At 35.6% G+C, this 16,864-nt stretch overlaps 1 protein-coding gene across 4 annotated transcripts in view; it reads left to right on the top strand.

Annotated features, from left to right (window-relative positions):
- LOC123875985 (semaphorin-1A) overlaps positions 1 to 16,864 on the top strand; it is a 438,478-nt gene that overhangs the window by 346,850 nt on the left and 74,764 nt on the right. For all 4 annotated transcript variants that reach the window (XR_006798239.1, XR_006798240.1, XR_006798238.1 and 1 more), the window contains exon 2: positions 12,964 to 13,060. Coding sequence is in view for 1 of the 4 variants with exons in the window: in XM_045922126.1 (XP_045778082.1) it covers positions 12,964 to 13,060 (97 nt within the window). In the remaining 3 variants the exon portion in view is untranslated. The remainder of the gene's footprint in view (positions 1 to 12,963; positions 13,061 to 16,864) is intronic.

The following is a 16,864-nucleotide window of genomic DNA, read 5'->3' on the forward strand; positions in this document are numbered from 1 at the left end:
AATCTGTTTTAGAATGTACAAGTAAAGCCCTTTCATATGATACCCCACTTGGTATAGTTATCTTACTTTGAAAATTGAAACACATTTTAATTATTTTTTTAATGATGTAACGAAGAAATAACGTTTTAGAAATTCCATCCCCAAGGGATTTTCAGAAATTCTACCCGAGCAAAGCAGGGGCAGATTAGCTAGTCGAGTATAATCAACTGATAACAGTTTTTCAATTCCAAATTGAATACAATATTTTACGTGAAGTAAGCTCTACTACATTATTTATTGTAAGAAAGTAGTAATTTATTGTTTATTTTATGTATCAATAGTTTCATATACTATGCCAAACAGCTGATGATAAAATACTATCACGATTTGAACTTGATTAACAAAACACTTAACTATGTAGGTATTATTTTTTGCCAGTATGTATAGTAACAGAATTCAATGAACTGAACTAATAAAGCTTAACTACCTATTGTAATAAAATAAAATAATCTTATTATATTATTAATCTTAAAATTGTATTATATTATTAATGTTATTGGGAAATAAAGGCTTATTATTATTATTATTATAAGCTCTACTAAGCCACAGATTAAAAAACGTCAACAATAAAGTAGATGAACTTGCGCAATAAAGTTACTACAAAGTGAGAAAGTTGCGCTTTGTACGCTAAGCTTCCTATTCGCGCTATATCAGCTTAAGCCAAGAACCAACTGCATATTAAATGTAGGAGTAATGCCACAGTTTCGCTATGGTACAGTAAGGTACAAGTAAGTCTCGTATAAGTTAGGTCAAATCGTCAGGCTAACGCTATGGTGCCTCTTTTTTTCGTATTTTGGCATCACACATGAATACTGCCCTGCTATATCTGATACATAATTTCGTTTTTATACCATTCAAATAATAGTTCGTCTACTGCATTGGCCAAACTGCTATATCGCAGCTACGAGTACGTTGTTATTGAATTACATATAAAAATAAATTACAGGCACGCTCTTGTCTGTCCGGAGCTTACTCACTCCGGACATGCTGGCTCCTGTAAAATCTGTGTAAAAAACTGATTTTTAACTCTGTTACTCACAATCACTAATTAAAACTAAATAAACAGGTCTTAATCGAATGCTACTTATCTTTTTCCACCTCGAACATTATGAAAGCGATAGAAATATATTAAGATCCATTTTTTTAGTTTATTTTAGAGATCGTATACTTTTTGATGATAGAGATTGTATTGTAGGATTGTTTCGTGAGAAGTCGGTGCCCGCTCTCGTTTACAAAAACATTCGCTGCCCACTGTACAATTGTCAAACCGTGGTTTAAGCCCAGAACCAACTGCATATTAAACGTAAAAGTAGTGCTTTACTTTTAACGATATTGCACTTGAGATAAATGACTGCGTTTTATTGGTAATAAATTTTACTAAAGCCAGTGTATGGCAGCTGTTTCAATATTGACACTGTAAGGAAGCTGTTTCAATATTAAGAGGGCTCTCTCCGTCACTCGTTTCCACTCGTTTCATACAATCGTAGTTCCAATTTCATTTGAATATTAAGCAACCTAAGTCCATGAAATTTTGCAGACATATTCTAGAAACTAATATCTATGTCTGTGGTTTTCCAGACTTCTGTTAAAATATTCGGTTTCAAAGTTACGCGGTCTTAAAAATTTTCATACAAATCTTGGAGCCCCTGTAATTTTAAAACTACATATTTTTAGAAAAATCTAAAACACCACAGACACAGATATTAGTTTCTAGAATATGTCTGCAAAATTTCATGGACTTTGGTTGCTTAATATTCAAATGAAATTGGAACTACGATTGTATGAAACGAGTGGAAACGAGTGACGGAGAGAGCCCTGTTAACGGCTTTAGCTTAGAAATCCATCCAAATCGTAGACAAGTTCTAGGTTAGATTCTAATACTGCAGATCTATATCTAAAAAGCCGTTATCTACAAGAAATATTTGAAGAGCTGTTATAGCCAAAAAAATAGGAATTTAGAAAAACTGATGTTCCTGAAAAGTTTATTATGTAAGACTAAAACTAAAAGTTAACTAAAAACCTTGGTCATTCAACATTCTTACCACAAGAACCTGAGCGACACAATCCTGGAAAGTAGCGAAATTTAAATAAAAACTAAATCCTTGCGAATGAAGTCACACAATAATTATATCATGTAAGTATTACGTGAAAAGAAACGTTGATAAGAGACGAGTGTCGTTGAGCGAGATGACCGCAACGGTTAACGGGGTGTACAAATTGTCACCCACATTACCTTCCCCCGCCTACGTGGTCCTTTGTGTTACCTGCCAACCATGTGATTACAAAAATCTAATTCTCCTATATTATAATAAAATATACAGTAATATTATCCTACACAGAGAATATCCTAATTTCACCAACAATTTTAGTATTTATATTGCGTGAAAAGAAATATTGATAAGACACGAATGTCGTTGAGCGAAATGACCGCGAACATTACGGTTAACGAGGTGCACAAATTGTCCCCACATTACCCTCCCCCGCCGGAACCTACGTGCGTCCCTTGTTAACACACCTTTGTGTTACCTGCCGACCATGAGATTACAGAATCCTAACATACAACAAATGTACAGTACTTATGACGCTACATTTAGTATATACACCACACCTAATTTCACCAACAATTTTAAATTAAACTTACATTGCGTGAAAATAAACGTTGATAAGACACCACATCAAGCATTCCTTAGACGGCAGGTTATGCATCATCATGAGTGACGAGTAACGAATGATTGAATGGAGTAGAGAGTTATCCAGATACTTGCCATGCAATCAACTATCATCAGTTATTGGCATTAGACGGTTTATCCGTCAGTCACAGCAGTGACAATGTCAAAACTAAAAGCAAACCCCTTTGGATTAAGGACTTTACCATCTAAAAAAGCCTTCCTACCTATGCTTACTACATGTAGAGCATTTTTTAGGATATAATACAAGTGAACAAATTGTACCCCTCAATGACCCTACATTACTAAATCTTACCTGAACTCACGTGCATATTTACTCTCTTTATAAATACGTACCAACTACCTATTTTATTAATGCACTCTCTGTATTTGTTTTTTTTTTTTACTTTTCAGTGTTGAACTATTAAAATTAATTTTATTTGGTGAAAAAGCAATTTTATATTGCTCGTAGGGACTTCAATATTTTTCATTACAAACTTAGCTACGTTTTGACTGAGTTGTAGTTGATGTGCCACACAAATAGGTACACATTTTATTGAAATCTTGAGACCGCATCGGCGTTACTCGACCACAGATGTTTTTAGTTATTGTTTAGTAAAATTGTAAGTCACGAACATAAATTGTACAGGAAATAAATGTAAAGAAACAGTGACCGAGATTTGCTCTGACAATGAGGACAGCTTCAGCCAAGCGAAATGGGCTCAAGATGACAACGCGGGTCGATAGATAAGTAAAAACCAACATTGAGATGAGATATCTTATAATAAAAGTGTAACTGGACAAATTCTGTACATGAAATATATTTTGAATCAACTTTTAGGATATCTTTTATCCCAGAAAATAATTAGGTTTCTTCGGAAAGGGGATGTAATTATTTTTCGATGTAACAATAACAACTTCAGAGTATCGATTTCGACAATTCATTTTTTTTTTTCATTGGATGTGCTGCTATGCCGGTTATGTCTTATCCACTTCTAGACCAAACTTTACGCTTGGTTTCGTTTTAATTAGATTGATGGGAAAAGGGGACAATAAATAGTGTTTAATATGGGAATTATTTTACATGTAATTGTAACATATAGCCTTCGGGAAACTTCGAGATGTCTTCTCATCCAAAATTTATCAGTACTTGAAGACCAAAGTCTTTGAACTATTCGTGTTGCCAGTGATGTCGTGTGGATCCGAGACATTGGTCTATGGGTCTCATAAGAAAACTCAGTCAACTACGTATACTCGAAGTTTCTCTAAGTCTAGATGATCAAATCCGAAATGAGGAGATCCGTAGGAGAACCTGAGTAATCGACATAGTTCAACGTTTTGCGAAGCTGAAGTGGCAACGGGCAGGGTACATAGTTCGAAAAACCGATGGAGGTTGGGGTCTGACTCTGTAGGTCCTAGAATGGCGATCTCATACTGGAAAGGCGTTGGAAGAGCCTCTATGTAAAATTTCAACTAATCCAAAGGTTTGGACTGGGCATTAATGAGTCAGTCAGTGAATGAGTCAAGACTTTTTATGATATAAGATTATCATCTAAATATTTATGCATAATAATATGATATTAAACTCTCAGAATCTCGGGAATAACATGTTTTTCAGAATTGGATAATCTCACCAGTTCACGTAAAAGGATAAGTTAATGTTAGTAGAAGTGGTAGAAGTAAAGCGAGGCGTACATTTTAAGGTACGAGTGTAGGGTTACCACCGTAGAGTAAATCCATGATAAGGTTGCCAGTTAGCAATGAAAGCCGAGGGACCTAAAAACAGTGAATTTATGAGTATCTACTTGTACACAATATTAAAACACATTTGATAATTAGATATATCATGAAAAATTTTGTAATTGACTTTATTTCTGTAATATAGCATCTAAGAAACTTATTGTATTATTTCACTGTTAATTTTCCTATAAATAAAAATAATAAAATAAAACCATAACTTTTTATTTGGCATTAACTTTTTCATGAACCCAATGTTATAAAAACGAATATTTATTTATGCATTTCCTCCTGTCTGAATGAGAAAGTTTAGAACATAGTCTACCACGCTGGCCAAATGCAGATTAGTAGACTTCATATATTCTTACGTTATGAAATTCTCTCAGGCATGCAGGTTTCCTCACTATGTTTTCCTACACTGTTACCTTATAGTAAGTGATATGAATAGCTACAAATCTGAAAAATTAGCGGTACGTGCCCAGAATCGAATCTTGGACCCCCTAAATAGGAGGCCGACGTCTTAACCACTAGGCTATCGCCACTTTTTGTATGTATAGACATTAGACATAATGAAATAAATTACCTACGCTGTAAACCGAAATCGAAACTTGACTTTTGGGAGCTACTAACAAAACTTCTCTCGGGACGTCCCGAAATGGTAGTCGAGTTTTCGACAGCCCTAAACTAGTTAGATCTAGCTCATAGCTTCCTCCCAGGTGGTTGCGGTGCGACAGGTTAATTATTCTAGTCGCTTTAACCTGAGTTATGTGTTTTTTAACTAGTCCCCGCCAAGAAGTTTCCGTCGAACGTACCTACTCAAGTTATTATTTATGAGATAAATTAACTTGAACTTTGAAATGTTTCGTAATATTCGTAGATACGGACGAAATTGAAGCAACATATTAATTTAAAAAAAAAGTTTTTGTCTTTAAAAATGTGGATTCTTGGTCATTCGGGTTTTTTCGCGGATCTTTCTTTTAACAACGAGGACAATAGCTAATTTATCTAAGATTTCAAACATAAATAGCTAATCAAAATAAGCTGAGTTTGTTGTGGGCTCTTCTCAGAACTTGGCGCGTTTGGAACCCTAATTCAGTATCACCATTATATTACAAAATATGATCTTAAAATTCCTCAATTTTACAATCAAAAAGTGTACAATGATACCTAATTTGAAAAAATAATTTGTTTTATTTTTATTTTTACTTTTCCGAGCATTATCAAAACTTACTTATCGATGTGTAATTTACACCTACTCGCTTATTTTACTAACCGACTTCCAAAAAAGGAGGAGGTTCTCAATGAAACAACAAGTTATTGTATATTATCATTTATAGTATAGTTTCCAAATAAATAGCTTCCATAAGTCGCATGAGCATACTTTGTAATTATAATTTTTAATAAGGTTTTCTCTTTTCTGTCTGCGAAAATCAAATGCTAAACATCTGTGTATTGCGTATAATGTTTTGTAAAAGTGTGTATGTAAAACTTTCTCAGTAGTCTCAAACAAGTGAAAATTAAAAATTTATAACACCCCCAACAAGTGAAGGTTACAAACTAGAAAAGAGCTGATAACTTTCAAACGGCTGAACCGATTTTCTCGGATTATAGCTAAGAACACTCTCGATCAAGCCACCTTTCAAACCAAAAAAAAACTAAATTAAAATCGGTTCATTAGTTTAGGAGCTACGATGCCACAGACAGATACACAGATACACACGCCAAACTTATAACATCCCTCTTTTTGGGTGAGGGGTTAATAAATTAGGTCACAGCGTAAAAATGAAATGAAAAATATATTAACCTTCACATTTTGAGAGTCGTCAAAACTCCGAAGCAGCTTGAAATGGTCCTTCATAAAGCGAGGCTTTATCAGACTAGGAATAAAGCTGAAAAAGTGGAATAAACTGAATAAATAGCTATATGAGCAATAAAAACACGCTGAGAGGCTATCACTTGCTTTTTTGCGTTTTTAGGGTTCTGTAAACAGAACCTTTCTTTTTCCTTTATTGTGGGATTCTATTTCGCTTAGACGTAGCCGTCGCTGCACGTGAAAAACAAACCCTTTATCTATATAATTGACTTTTTGAATCTTTGAAAAGAGCAACCGTCGAGTTTCTTGCTAGTTCTTGTCGGTAGGAAAGGCATTCAAGACTAGATGCATTTGACGATGCAAGTGATAGATGCATTTGACGATTCAAAAGTACTTGTAAAAGTTTAATTGAATAAAAATATTTTTATTTTTATTTTTGACGATAATGAATCCGGCCTTATTTGAAACTAGCTGATGCCCGCAGCTTCGCCCGCGTGGATTGGTCAGATCCCCTGCAGCATCAGGATTGAGGAGTTGGACTCCAAATTTTTTATGAAACAATGTCGCAAAGTTCCTCTATCGATTAAAAAAGAAATGACGCAAATCGGTTCAGAAATCTCGGAGATTTCGGTGTACATAGCTAGAAAAACACAACTCCCTTTTTGAAAGTCGGTTAAAAAAGTAGCCTATGTTACGCCCTGGTCAATCCTCAACTTGTCTGTGAAAATCCCGTCAAAATCGGTTCAGCCGTTCCGGAGATTAGCCTTTTCAAACAGACAGACAGACAGACAGACAGACAGACAGACAGACAGACAGACAGACAAAAATTTTAAAAACGGTAGTTATTTTGAAATTACAGACAGACACTCCAATTTTATTTATTAGTATAGATAATAAGGCCGGATTTTACAAAATTCTCACAGAAGAGAAGCCCTGTGCCACAGCCTGTGCGTTCGGTATCCATACTAATATTATAAATAAATACGAAAGTGTGCTACTTTTTCAGGGCCCAACATTTAACCGATTTTGATGATTTTTGGTACAGATTTAGCTTTCATCCTGGGTTAGGACATATATGCTACTTTTTATCCCGAAAAATCAAACACTCCCCACGGGATTTTTAAAAACCTTAATCCACGCGCGTATCATATAGTTATTTTATGAAAAGAGATATTTTTATAAATCCTTAGCAATTATTATTATCAATGGATAGTGGTTTATAAGATTTGAGCCACTAATCCCGCGCGGCCAACTTCGTAGACTCTTCGCGCTAACTTTTACTGACAGATTTAATTGTTGCCATCTCTATCGTAAATATCAAATTAAACTGTGCTTAGTATTTTATTATATTTATTATTCTAAATTCTCTATAGTTTGTGAAGGCACTACAAAATTTTAGTCCATTCCATTTCTATTTTTAGAGTTACGTACCTACCTCTAAAGGAATCATGATTTTTCGCGTCCCGTACCTCAAAAGGAAAAACGGAACCCTTATATGATCACTTCGTTGTCTGTCTGTCTGTTTGTCTGTCTGTCCATCTGTCGTGTCTGTCAAAAAAACCTATATATATAAAGAATCATGAAATATAATGTATAACTCGCACCAAAATAAATATGTACTAAATCGCGGTTCGTTTAAGAATTTTCTCAACAGAGATTCGAATCCGGGACTACCATTTACCGAGTTACGAGTCACCTTCTAAGAGTCAACAACAATAACAACAGTATAACAAGAGTCAAAAGTAATTAAAATGCAAGTGATAAATAGTGCACTAAATATACCTACGAGTACGAAGAAAATTCAAATTAAGTACGCCGTCTATACTTTTTGCTGACTTTACTTTTCTGGCGCTTTTACTTTAAAATCACACAGTTCACCTCACGTGCCAGGTACGAGTGACAAACTGCTTTAATAATAATTCAACGCTTCAAATAATTTTATGAAACAGACTTTGGCCCGCTTTTCTGCTTGCGTATGCTACATACCTACTAAAATCTTTAGAAATAAAAAAATATTCTGCTTACTCTAAGGTCCAGTCGCTTGAAAAGTGGTTAAGATTAAGTTATGGTCACCAATAAAAAGCAAAATGAGCTGTACAATTAAGTATTCATAACTCTGCCATATTCAATTTTTTTCAAAAAATTTATACCAGTGTCACTCGGGATGTTGTAAGGATTATAACGAACAGATCCAAACAACCAAATCTGTTCAGGCATCTAAAGAAACTCACATACATACCTACGTATAGGTACAGTCAAAGGCCGTAAGTCGTGTAGCAACTTAATGGTCATATTCGCGTGGCACGGTTATGCACCGTTAGGTGTGTGTGGCGTGTTTATAGAAAAAGGTGCTACTCGAATTCTGAGGCCGACTGTACATACATCAACCCTGAAAACGTTACACTTCTTTTTTGGGCAGTCGCGTAATAAATGGAGTTAATTTCGGCCTGTTTCTGTTAACTGTACCAGGTACTGCAGTCACAAAACCTCTTGCCAGCTGCGCCCGAACCCGTTTTAATGATTTCACACTAATTAGATTTTTTAATGTGCCCTCTGAGGTCGATTTAGCAACCCCAATTTATTTTACCGTTTCATATTTTGTTTTGCTTCCCGCCTTGGTATTAAAAAACGCAAAATTTTGCTTAGCAACTCATTTTTTCATCTATTTTGTGCTAAATTTTGATACTTTAATATGTTTTTACCTGTGATGATTAAAATAAAAATGTGACCGTTTTTTTAACTACTCAATTTCTGTTTCCTCAAATGATATTAATATGAATGTGAATATTAATTTTACTATCACTATACATGCACATTCGCAATTAAATATTTAGATTTATTTATTTTTGTTTTTGTTTATTTTTGTTTTTTGGTATAGAATTGCAACTTTATATTCATAAGTGTCTCAAATATAACTTGCAAAACTCTATGAGTTTATGATTACTATAGTTTATGGAAACTTGTAAATCTAGGTTTTGTGCCTTATTGAAAACTCATTATTAAGTGTAAAAATATAGCCAAAGGAAGTTACTGTGATTTCAAAATCCTTTGGTATACCAGTCATGTGTCATATTTACCTAAAATTCTTATTATTTAGAACGGCTCTTATAAAGAGAAGAAACTCACTCAAGTGTCGACCTTCGTTAAGAAACGACACTTTAAGAGCGACAATTGGTTTTAGTCTATAAAAATGTGGCACAGCCCTATCAGTGACCCAGATGGTAGAGATATTGGGGAAAAGTCGATTTTCCGCGATATCTCCCGGAGCCTTAAGTTAGAGGAAATTGACGCCTTGACCTACTTCTTGCTGAAAAGAAAACAGCCGCAAGAAACGGATATATATGCCAACTTGTCATAATAGAGGGGTATTAGGTTACATTATTTCAAGTATCGGATCTCTTCGGTCGTATCTGATTCAATTTCTATTTAACTTCAAAGTCAGGGAATAGACAACGCACACACTAATCGTACCGTGTAGTAATATTTTAGTACTAGATAGATAGATAGATAGATAGAAACACTTTATTGCACACAAAAACACATGTAAATAAAGGATCACAACACAGAAAGAAGAAAACAGAAAAAACAATTGCGTGCAAAGGCGGCCTTATTGCTTGGAGCAATCTCTACCAGGCAACCTTTTACTAGATGATGCCCGTGACTTCATCCGCGTAAGTATGGGAGGTCCGGGCACACACATCTAACTATTTGGAGTTATGTGCGTTTTAAACAGTTAAATATCACTAGTTTTAGTTCTTTTCTTTGATTGTAGATTGAGTCACAGCACGGTGAAGGAAAACATCGTGAGGAAATCTGCAGGTTCTCCGTGATGGTCTCAAAAAGGTGTATGAAGTCTGTCAATACACCAGCGTGGTAGACTATAGCCTTCTTATTCTGAAGAAAGAGTCAGTATTGAAGTGGTAATGGGTTTATGATGGCCAGAGGTAAATCTTCTGGCTGTCGATGTCTAATAGGGATAATAACTCCTTAATTTGTCGCAATAAAACTAAGAGGTTTTTATTTTTTAGGTAACATAACGAAGTATTAACAAACTTAACAACAGAACGCCAATTTCCTTTCTCGCTTGTTTATCATACACTCATTCAAAAGCTCTCAAACAGTAAAATGAATTCAGACCAAAACTCTTGAAACTTGTTATCAACAAAGTAATAGGTACAGCTACATAATACGACTTCAGCGATGAACGGTGAAACTCCCTTACAAATGTTAAGTGGTATAATTTTCCGATAAACATCCTTTAACTTGTACTCAAGACTTTATTCCTCTCGAAAAAATAGGATCTTGACTGCCGGCATCATTGTGAAAATGTCGTGAACCTATCTATACACATAAAAAGACCCTTTGAGTAATCTCAGATTTTATCGAACGTGCTTGAACACTTTACTTGTCGTCTTATCTCTCGCGCTTTATATCTTACAAACTGTGATTGAAGTAGGTTTTTTATGAATATCGTTTCACGCACGAATGAACACTTGTACTAATATCAATTGCTGCTGAGCTTTGTCCAAAAAAAGTAATAGAAATTATGAAGGATCTCTTATTTAAAAATATGAGATCGTTTTAATAAGAACTTTTGAGAATCAACAAGACGAAAAGCTTGATCCATAAAGACAGAGATTTTCCATGATATTATGATATTTTTAACCCCCGACCAAAAAAGAGGGGTGTTATAAGTTTGACGTGTGTATCTGTGTATCTGTGTGTCTGTGTATCTGTGTATCTGTGTATCTGTCTGTGGCATCGTAGCGCCTAAACGAATGAACCGATTTTAATTTAGTTTTTTTTGTTTGAAAGGTGGCTTGATCGAGAGTGTTCTTAGCTATAATCAAAAAAAATTGGTTCAGCCGTTTAAGAGTTATGAGCTCTTTTCTAGTTTTCTTGTAGAAAAGAAGGTTAGATAACCGTTAGGTTCATAATATTATGTCAATAGACAAATGTCAAGCTGTCAAGATGGACGTTGCCTAAATACATAATTATTTATTTGAAAATGATGTTTTGGAAAACTCAAATACTTTGGATCGTCGGGGGTGTTATAAATTTTTAATTTACACTTGTTATATATAATTTACTTGATATTTAATAGGTAAGAAGTGTTCACATATTGTATATGTCATGTTTGCGCTCAATTATTGAAGCTGGCCTAATATTATTTTTTAATGTAAAAATCCTATAGATTATTTTAATGTATTTTTGTGGTTTAATAATTTGTGTATTATCGTTCATCATAAAAATGTATTTCACAAAATTAATCTATGAAATATTTTTTCATTATGCTTATATATGTATGTACATACACACGGAATACAACCTTTTTTGAAGTCGGTCAAAAAGAGATATTGACTGATTGATATAAAACTCAACCACTAGCTCAGTCAGTAGCTTCGAGATTTTTCGTGTATTTACCTATCTAGTTTCTCTCTAACATCGAAAGGATTTTAAGAAATTCCAAAGGTTTTTAATAAATCTGAAACGCAGTCGCGAAAAATATGTAAATAGAAGTCTACGTGTGGTCAAATTCGTATCGCTGACTTCAGTGTCTGCTACAGAGGTCTACGAAATACGAATCCCCTATGCACTTAAAATGTTAACAGGGCTCTCTCCGACACTCGCTTCATACAATCGTAGTTCCAATTTCATTTGACTATTATGCAACCAAAGTCCATGAAATTTTGCAGACATATTTTAGAAACTAATATCTGTGTCTGTGATGTTTTAGATTTTTCTAAAAATATGTAGTTTTAAAATTACAGGGGCTCAAAGATTTGTATGTAAATTTTTAAGACCGCGTAACTTTTGCCGAAACCGAATGTTTTAACAGAAATCTGGAAAACCACAGACATAGATATTAGTTTCTAGTATATGTCTGCACAATTTCATGGACTTGGGTTGCTTAATATTCAAATGAAATTGAAACTACGTTTGTATGAAACGAGTGATGGAGAGACCCCTCTTAATAGAATATGTCATAAGAATTAAAAGCACTGTAGAAGTTCTCTGTATGGCTTTAAACTCGCTCAATAAATTGTTACAGACTGACTAATGGAAATGCAAATTTCTTCTCGGCTCCATAGAATATCGTAACAGTATACTAATGAGATAAAATCGAAACTTTTGCGTACCTTTTAACATAATTGGGATCAGGTGTATGCGAGTTTTACCTCTGTATGCGATTAATACCTTTTACGTTCCCAATTTTTTGTTGGGAATTGTACTAAAACGAGGTTTTTTGTGTGTTATTTACAAAATGAGCCCCAAAATATTCTAAATTATTTCAACGCTTTTCATCTAAGTAGGTATTTCACTATTTGCATCAGTTGGTATTATTGTAGAAGTACATACACTATACATACATAGTATTGTACAGTTGGTATAATTATTTAAATCTAGCTTATGCTCGTTACTTTGTCCGCGTGGATTACACAAATTTCAAACTTTTATTTTACTCCCTTAGGAGTTAGGGTAGTTTAGTTTTAGGGGTTGAATTTTTAAAAATCTTAGCGGATGTCTACGTCATAATTGCTATCTGAATACCAAATTTCAGCCCGATCTGGGTCATCAGGCTGTAACCTTCACTTGCCGGGGGTGCTATAAATTTTTAATTTACACTTGCTCTTAACTAATAATCGTCTGCTCTATGGAAAACCGTCAAAAATTAAATATCGTTAATGTTTCCCATGTTTGTTGCAGGAGTCGATGACACGCACAAGTTCCTGGGCAACGAAACACACACAGACTACTTCAGGCTACTGCTACGAGACGGCAATTATTTACTTGTCGGCGGCAGGTACGTTCCTTATTGATACTCATTGCTACTGTACACTATCCACGGAAAGAAGTCAGTATAGCGTGTAACCTGTGAAAAAGGTTCCGGCTCATGACATGGAATAAAGATGCTGTACTCTTGCTCAAACATACGAGCATACAGCGTTGATTTTTAGCTTCGTCCCTCAGATGTTGCCATGGAATTTCACAAATTCAGCTATGTAATAATTATGGTATGATAATAATATAAGGATTCCTCCATCGGTGATTCTTTTACTATTCGTGACAGACGCTACACAATCGCCACCTATCATAATATCATGGGTCCCCGTTTCAGCAACCAAGACTCCGCAAACGCTGGTCACCGTCGCCATGGCAACGGGGTGAACGAACCCCGCACTTTTGTAACCAACATTCGTCATCAAAACTCATGACAGCGGCGATTGTTCAATCCACCTTGCTCTGACCGGTCTATCAGTCTATGAAATCTTCTAGTCGGATTATCTGACGATTAAAGAATCAGCCATTAAGTCATCCAGCAGCATGAGGCGCGACGTTGCAGGAAGTCTGCAAGTGCAGCAAGTTCTGCCGGTAGCAGCATCGGATGGTTACAAACGAGGCCAGTCTAAAGGCCGATTTACAGTAATTGCGTACACGTGACACGTGCGTAGTGACGCGCGTAAACCCCTATCACACCGTGTTACGCATACGTCCACGCTTTGCGCAAGCGGTGTGCCATGTTTCATGCAGTTCCATAATTATATAAAACGCAATGGTACGCACTACGTCTACGCTTACGCAACTCTTACGCAGCCTGTGTGAACGAGCTATAAGACTGAGGTCACACTATGCGTTTCACGCGCGTTGCGGCGCCGCGCCGCTGTGGATTTGAGTATTGAGTGCCACATGGGCACTGCGTTGCTGCTCCCACAAAAGTATGGCGTTGATACGCACCACCCCTCCCCGACTCGTCTCTCTGGTTCCAAGTCCTTACTCCATTCAGTATTTCGTTGTCTTTGACAATAGTTTTTACAAACTGTTTTAGATGTTTTTTTTTTTAATATGAAATTACTAAACTTAGTATAAGATTATTTAGTTGATAACTTAGAAGTAATACAGACTTATTACGTTTCCATTAAAAGTTTCGACTTTCTCAGCCTATTTTCCCGCGATATTGCGATATCGGAAAATATGAAAACATGTTTACTAGTTACGCGCAAAAAGACGACAACTTCTATCAATTTCGCTTTACACAAATCATATCAATAATAATAAAAATGAAAGATCTTCGCAATAAATAGCTACAAATATTTATTCAAACTCGATTACAAACAGAAAACAGATGGTGAAATTATTCTCAGAAGGAACAATAAGTTGCGAAATATTTACTACTATAATACGCGACAGATCGAAATGGCAATCGGGTTGGGGACGCCAAAGTGACGCACATGTTTAGTATCCATGCATCGCTTCAGCTCTGTGCCAATATGTGTTTGTGTTCTGTGCCTTGAGTTTTACAGTGCAACTTTCAGAAAAAACTCGACCTTCTCCCTCTGTTAACAAAAGCGTATTTTTATCGATTATGGTTTATAAAAGAACATATCTCGAATAGGTTGCCTAATGAAATCTGGCTGAAGGTTAAGTTACAATTTTTGCTAATTCAATACCAATTAAAGCAGGAAGCAAGGAACAAGACATACGAAGGTTGCCTAAGGAAAATATATCAACCCAGTTGGTTGCCGCGCTATAAAGTTTGAAAATTTTCAACTCTCTATAGGTTTTGGATAGTCTGTTTAGATAAAAATTTAAGAGTCAAAACCGTAGCGAAAAAATCGTAAGTCTATGGTCAAAACAATATACTTCAAACACATTATTCCGATATTGAAGAAAAAAAATTCTCATTCGATTCGCTTTTTATTTCCTTTTCCCGTCATTCATTTATAAGAATTTTCAACAAACTCTCCGTGCGGATTCAATTAAAAGAGTTTTTTGCTTTCTTTGCGTTCTGATATTTATTGTTCGCTTTACGTTTTTTTCTTATATTGAAAGCTCAAGATAAAAAAAAATATCGATTTATTTTCTCACATTATTTTCCTTTACAATGGAGTGTCCATGGAAATCCTATAGACATGCGTAATATCCATACTTCCATACTGATATTATAAACTAGATGATGCCCACAGCTTCGCCCGCGTGGATTGGTCAGATCCCCTGCAGCATCAGGATTGAGGAGTTGGAATCCAAATTTTTTATGGAACAATGTCGCAAAGTTCCCTTAACGATTTAAAAAAAACGCAAATCGATTCAGAAATCTCGGAGATATCAGTGTACATAGGTAGAAAAACACAACTCCATTTTTCAAAGTCGGTTTAAAAAGTAGCCTATGTTACTCTTTGGTTAATCCTCTACTTGTCTGTGAAAGTCCCGTCAAAATAGTTTTAGCCATTCCGAAGATTAATAGCCCGTTCAAACAGACACGACACTTCAATTTTATTTATTAGTATAGATGCGAAAGTGTGCTTGTCTGTCTGTCTAGCTTTTCACGGCCCGATATAGAGTACGTACAGAGATAGCTTGAAAAAATTGCAATAGATACGTAATGTACATAATGTAGCGCGGAGAGTGGGTACTCTACCTATAGGTATATAAACTTATTTGTTTTTCAAACTCCACTTGAATTCGTAGCAAAGTTGGGGTACTTTTAACCACAGTGGCTGAAGTGGGAAGAACCTCTTGTTTCGACCACAACCGCAGAGCTAAGTCGAATGCACAATATTTCCGTCTTACTCCAACGCCTACGTTGCCTTATAAGTCCCTCTCGTTTGCATTTGTAAAGATTTTTGGCTCGTATTTGAATGTAGAAAGACTACTCCCCTCGCACCTAGCGGTATTGCATACAATCGCCGTGAATTTAATGGTGGAGCTATATCGAGGATAAATATCGATATATCGATGTTTATTAGGGTTCCGTACCCTGTCCGTCTGTCTGTCTGTCTGTCTGTCTGTCTTTCCGCGTGTCACGGTTCCTGCGGAAAACCTGGATACCTGGAAGTTCTCCATAATTTTCTCGAAAGTTGGGAAAAGTATGTCTGCCTATCAGCACTTATTCAGCGTGGCGGATGGCCTAGCCCTTCTCATTCTGAGAAAAGTCCCGTGCTCAGTAGTAGGTCGGTGATGAGTTGATTATGTAAGACTAGCTGACGCCCGCGACTTCGTCCGCGTGGAATTAGGTTTTTCGAAATCCCGTGGGAACTCTTTGATTTTCCGGGATAAAAAGTAGCCTATGTGCTAATCCAGGATATTATCTAGCTCCATTCCAAATTTCAGCCAAATCCGTCCAGTGGTTTTTGCGTGAAGAAGTAACAAACATACACACACACACACACACATACAAACTTTCGCCTTTATAATATTAGTGTGATATTACATACTGAGGTGAAAAGATGTAGGTAGCAAATACACAAGTTTATACTTTCGTATATTAGTCAACATTAATAATTTATGTAAATGCGGTGTCCCTCAAACCAGCAGCAAATTAATCAAAATGAGAGGGTAGTTCGAAATCTTTTACCGAACGTACGTGTTTTACAACGCTCGTCCAAAATTAAATCTTTTACATAGTAAATCGTACTTTACGACATAATTAATTTGTAAAATTGTGTTCGGCAATATATAACACAATAAATAAAGTTGTGGTAGTGAGTGGCAGAGTTAGTTTAGTGTGTCAAAACAACTTGCCGACTTGTGTGCGCGGTAGCCTACATTCTATCGTTAGAATATAACAAAGACAACAATGAAGTGCCTCGCTTGTTCTAAGGAACTACAC

Source organism: Maniola jurtina, chromosome 20, assembly GCF_905333055.1.
Source record: "Maniola jurtina chromosome 20, ilManJurt1.1, whole genome shotgun sequence".
NCBI classification, from domain to species: Eukaryota; Metazoa; Arthropoda; class Insecta; order Lepidoptera; family Nymphalidae; genus Maniola; species Maniola jurtina.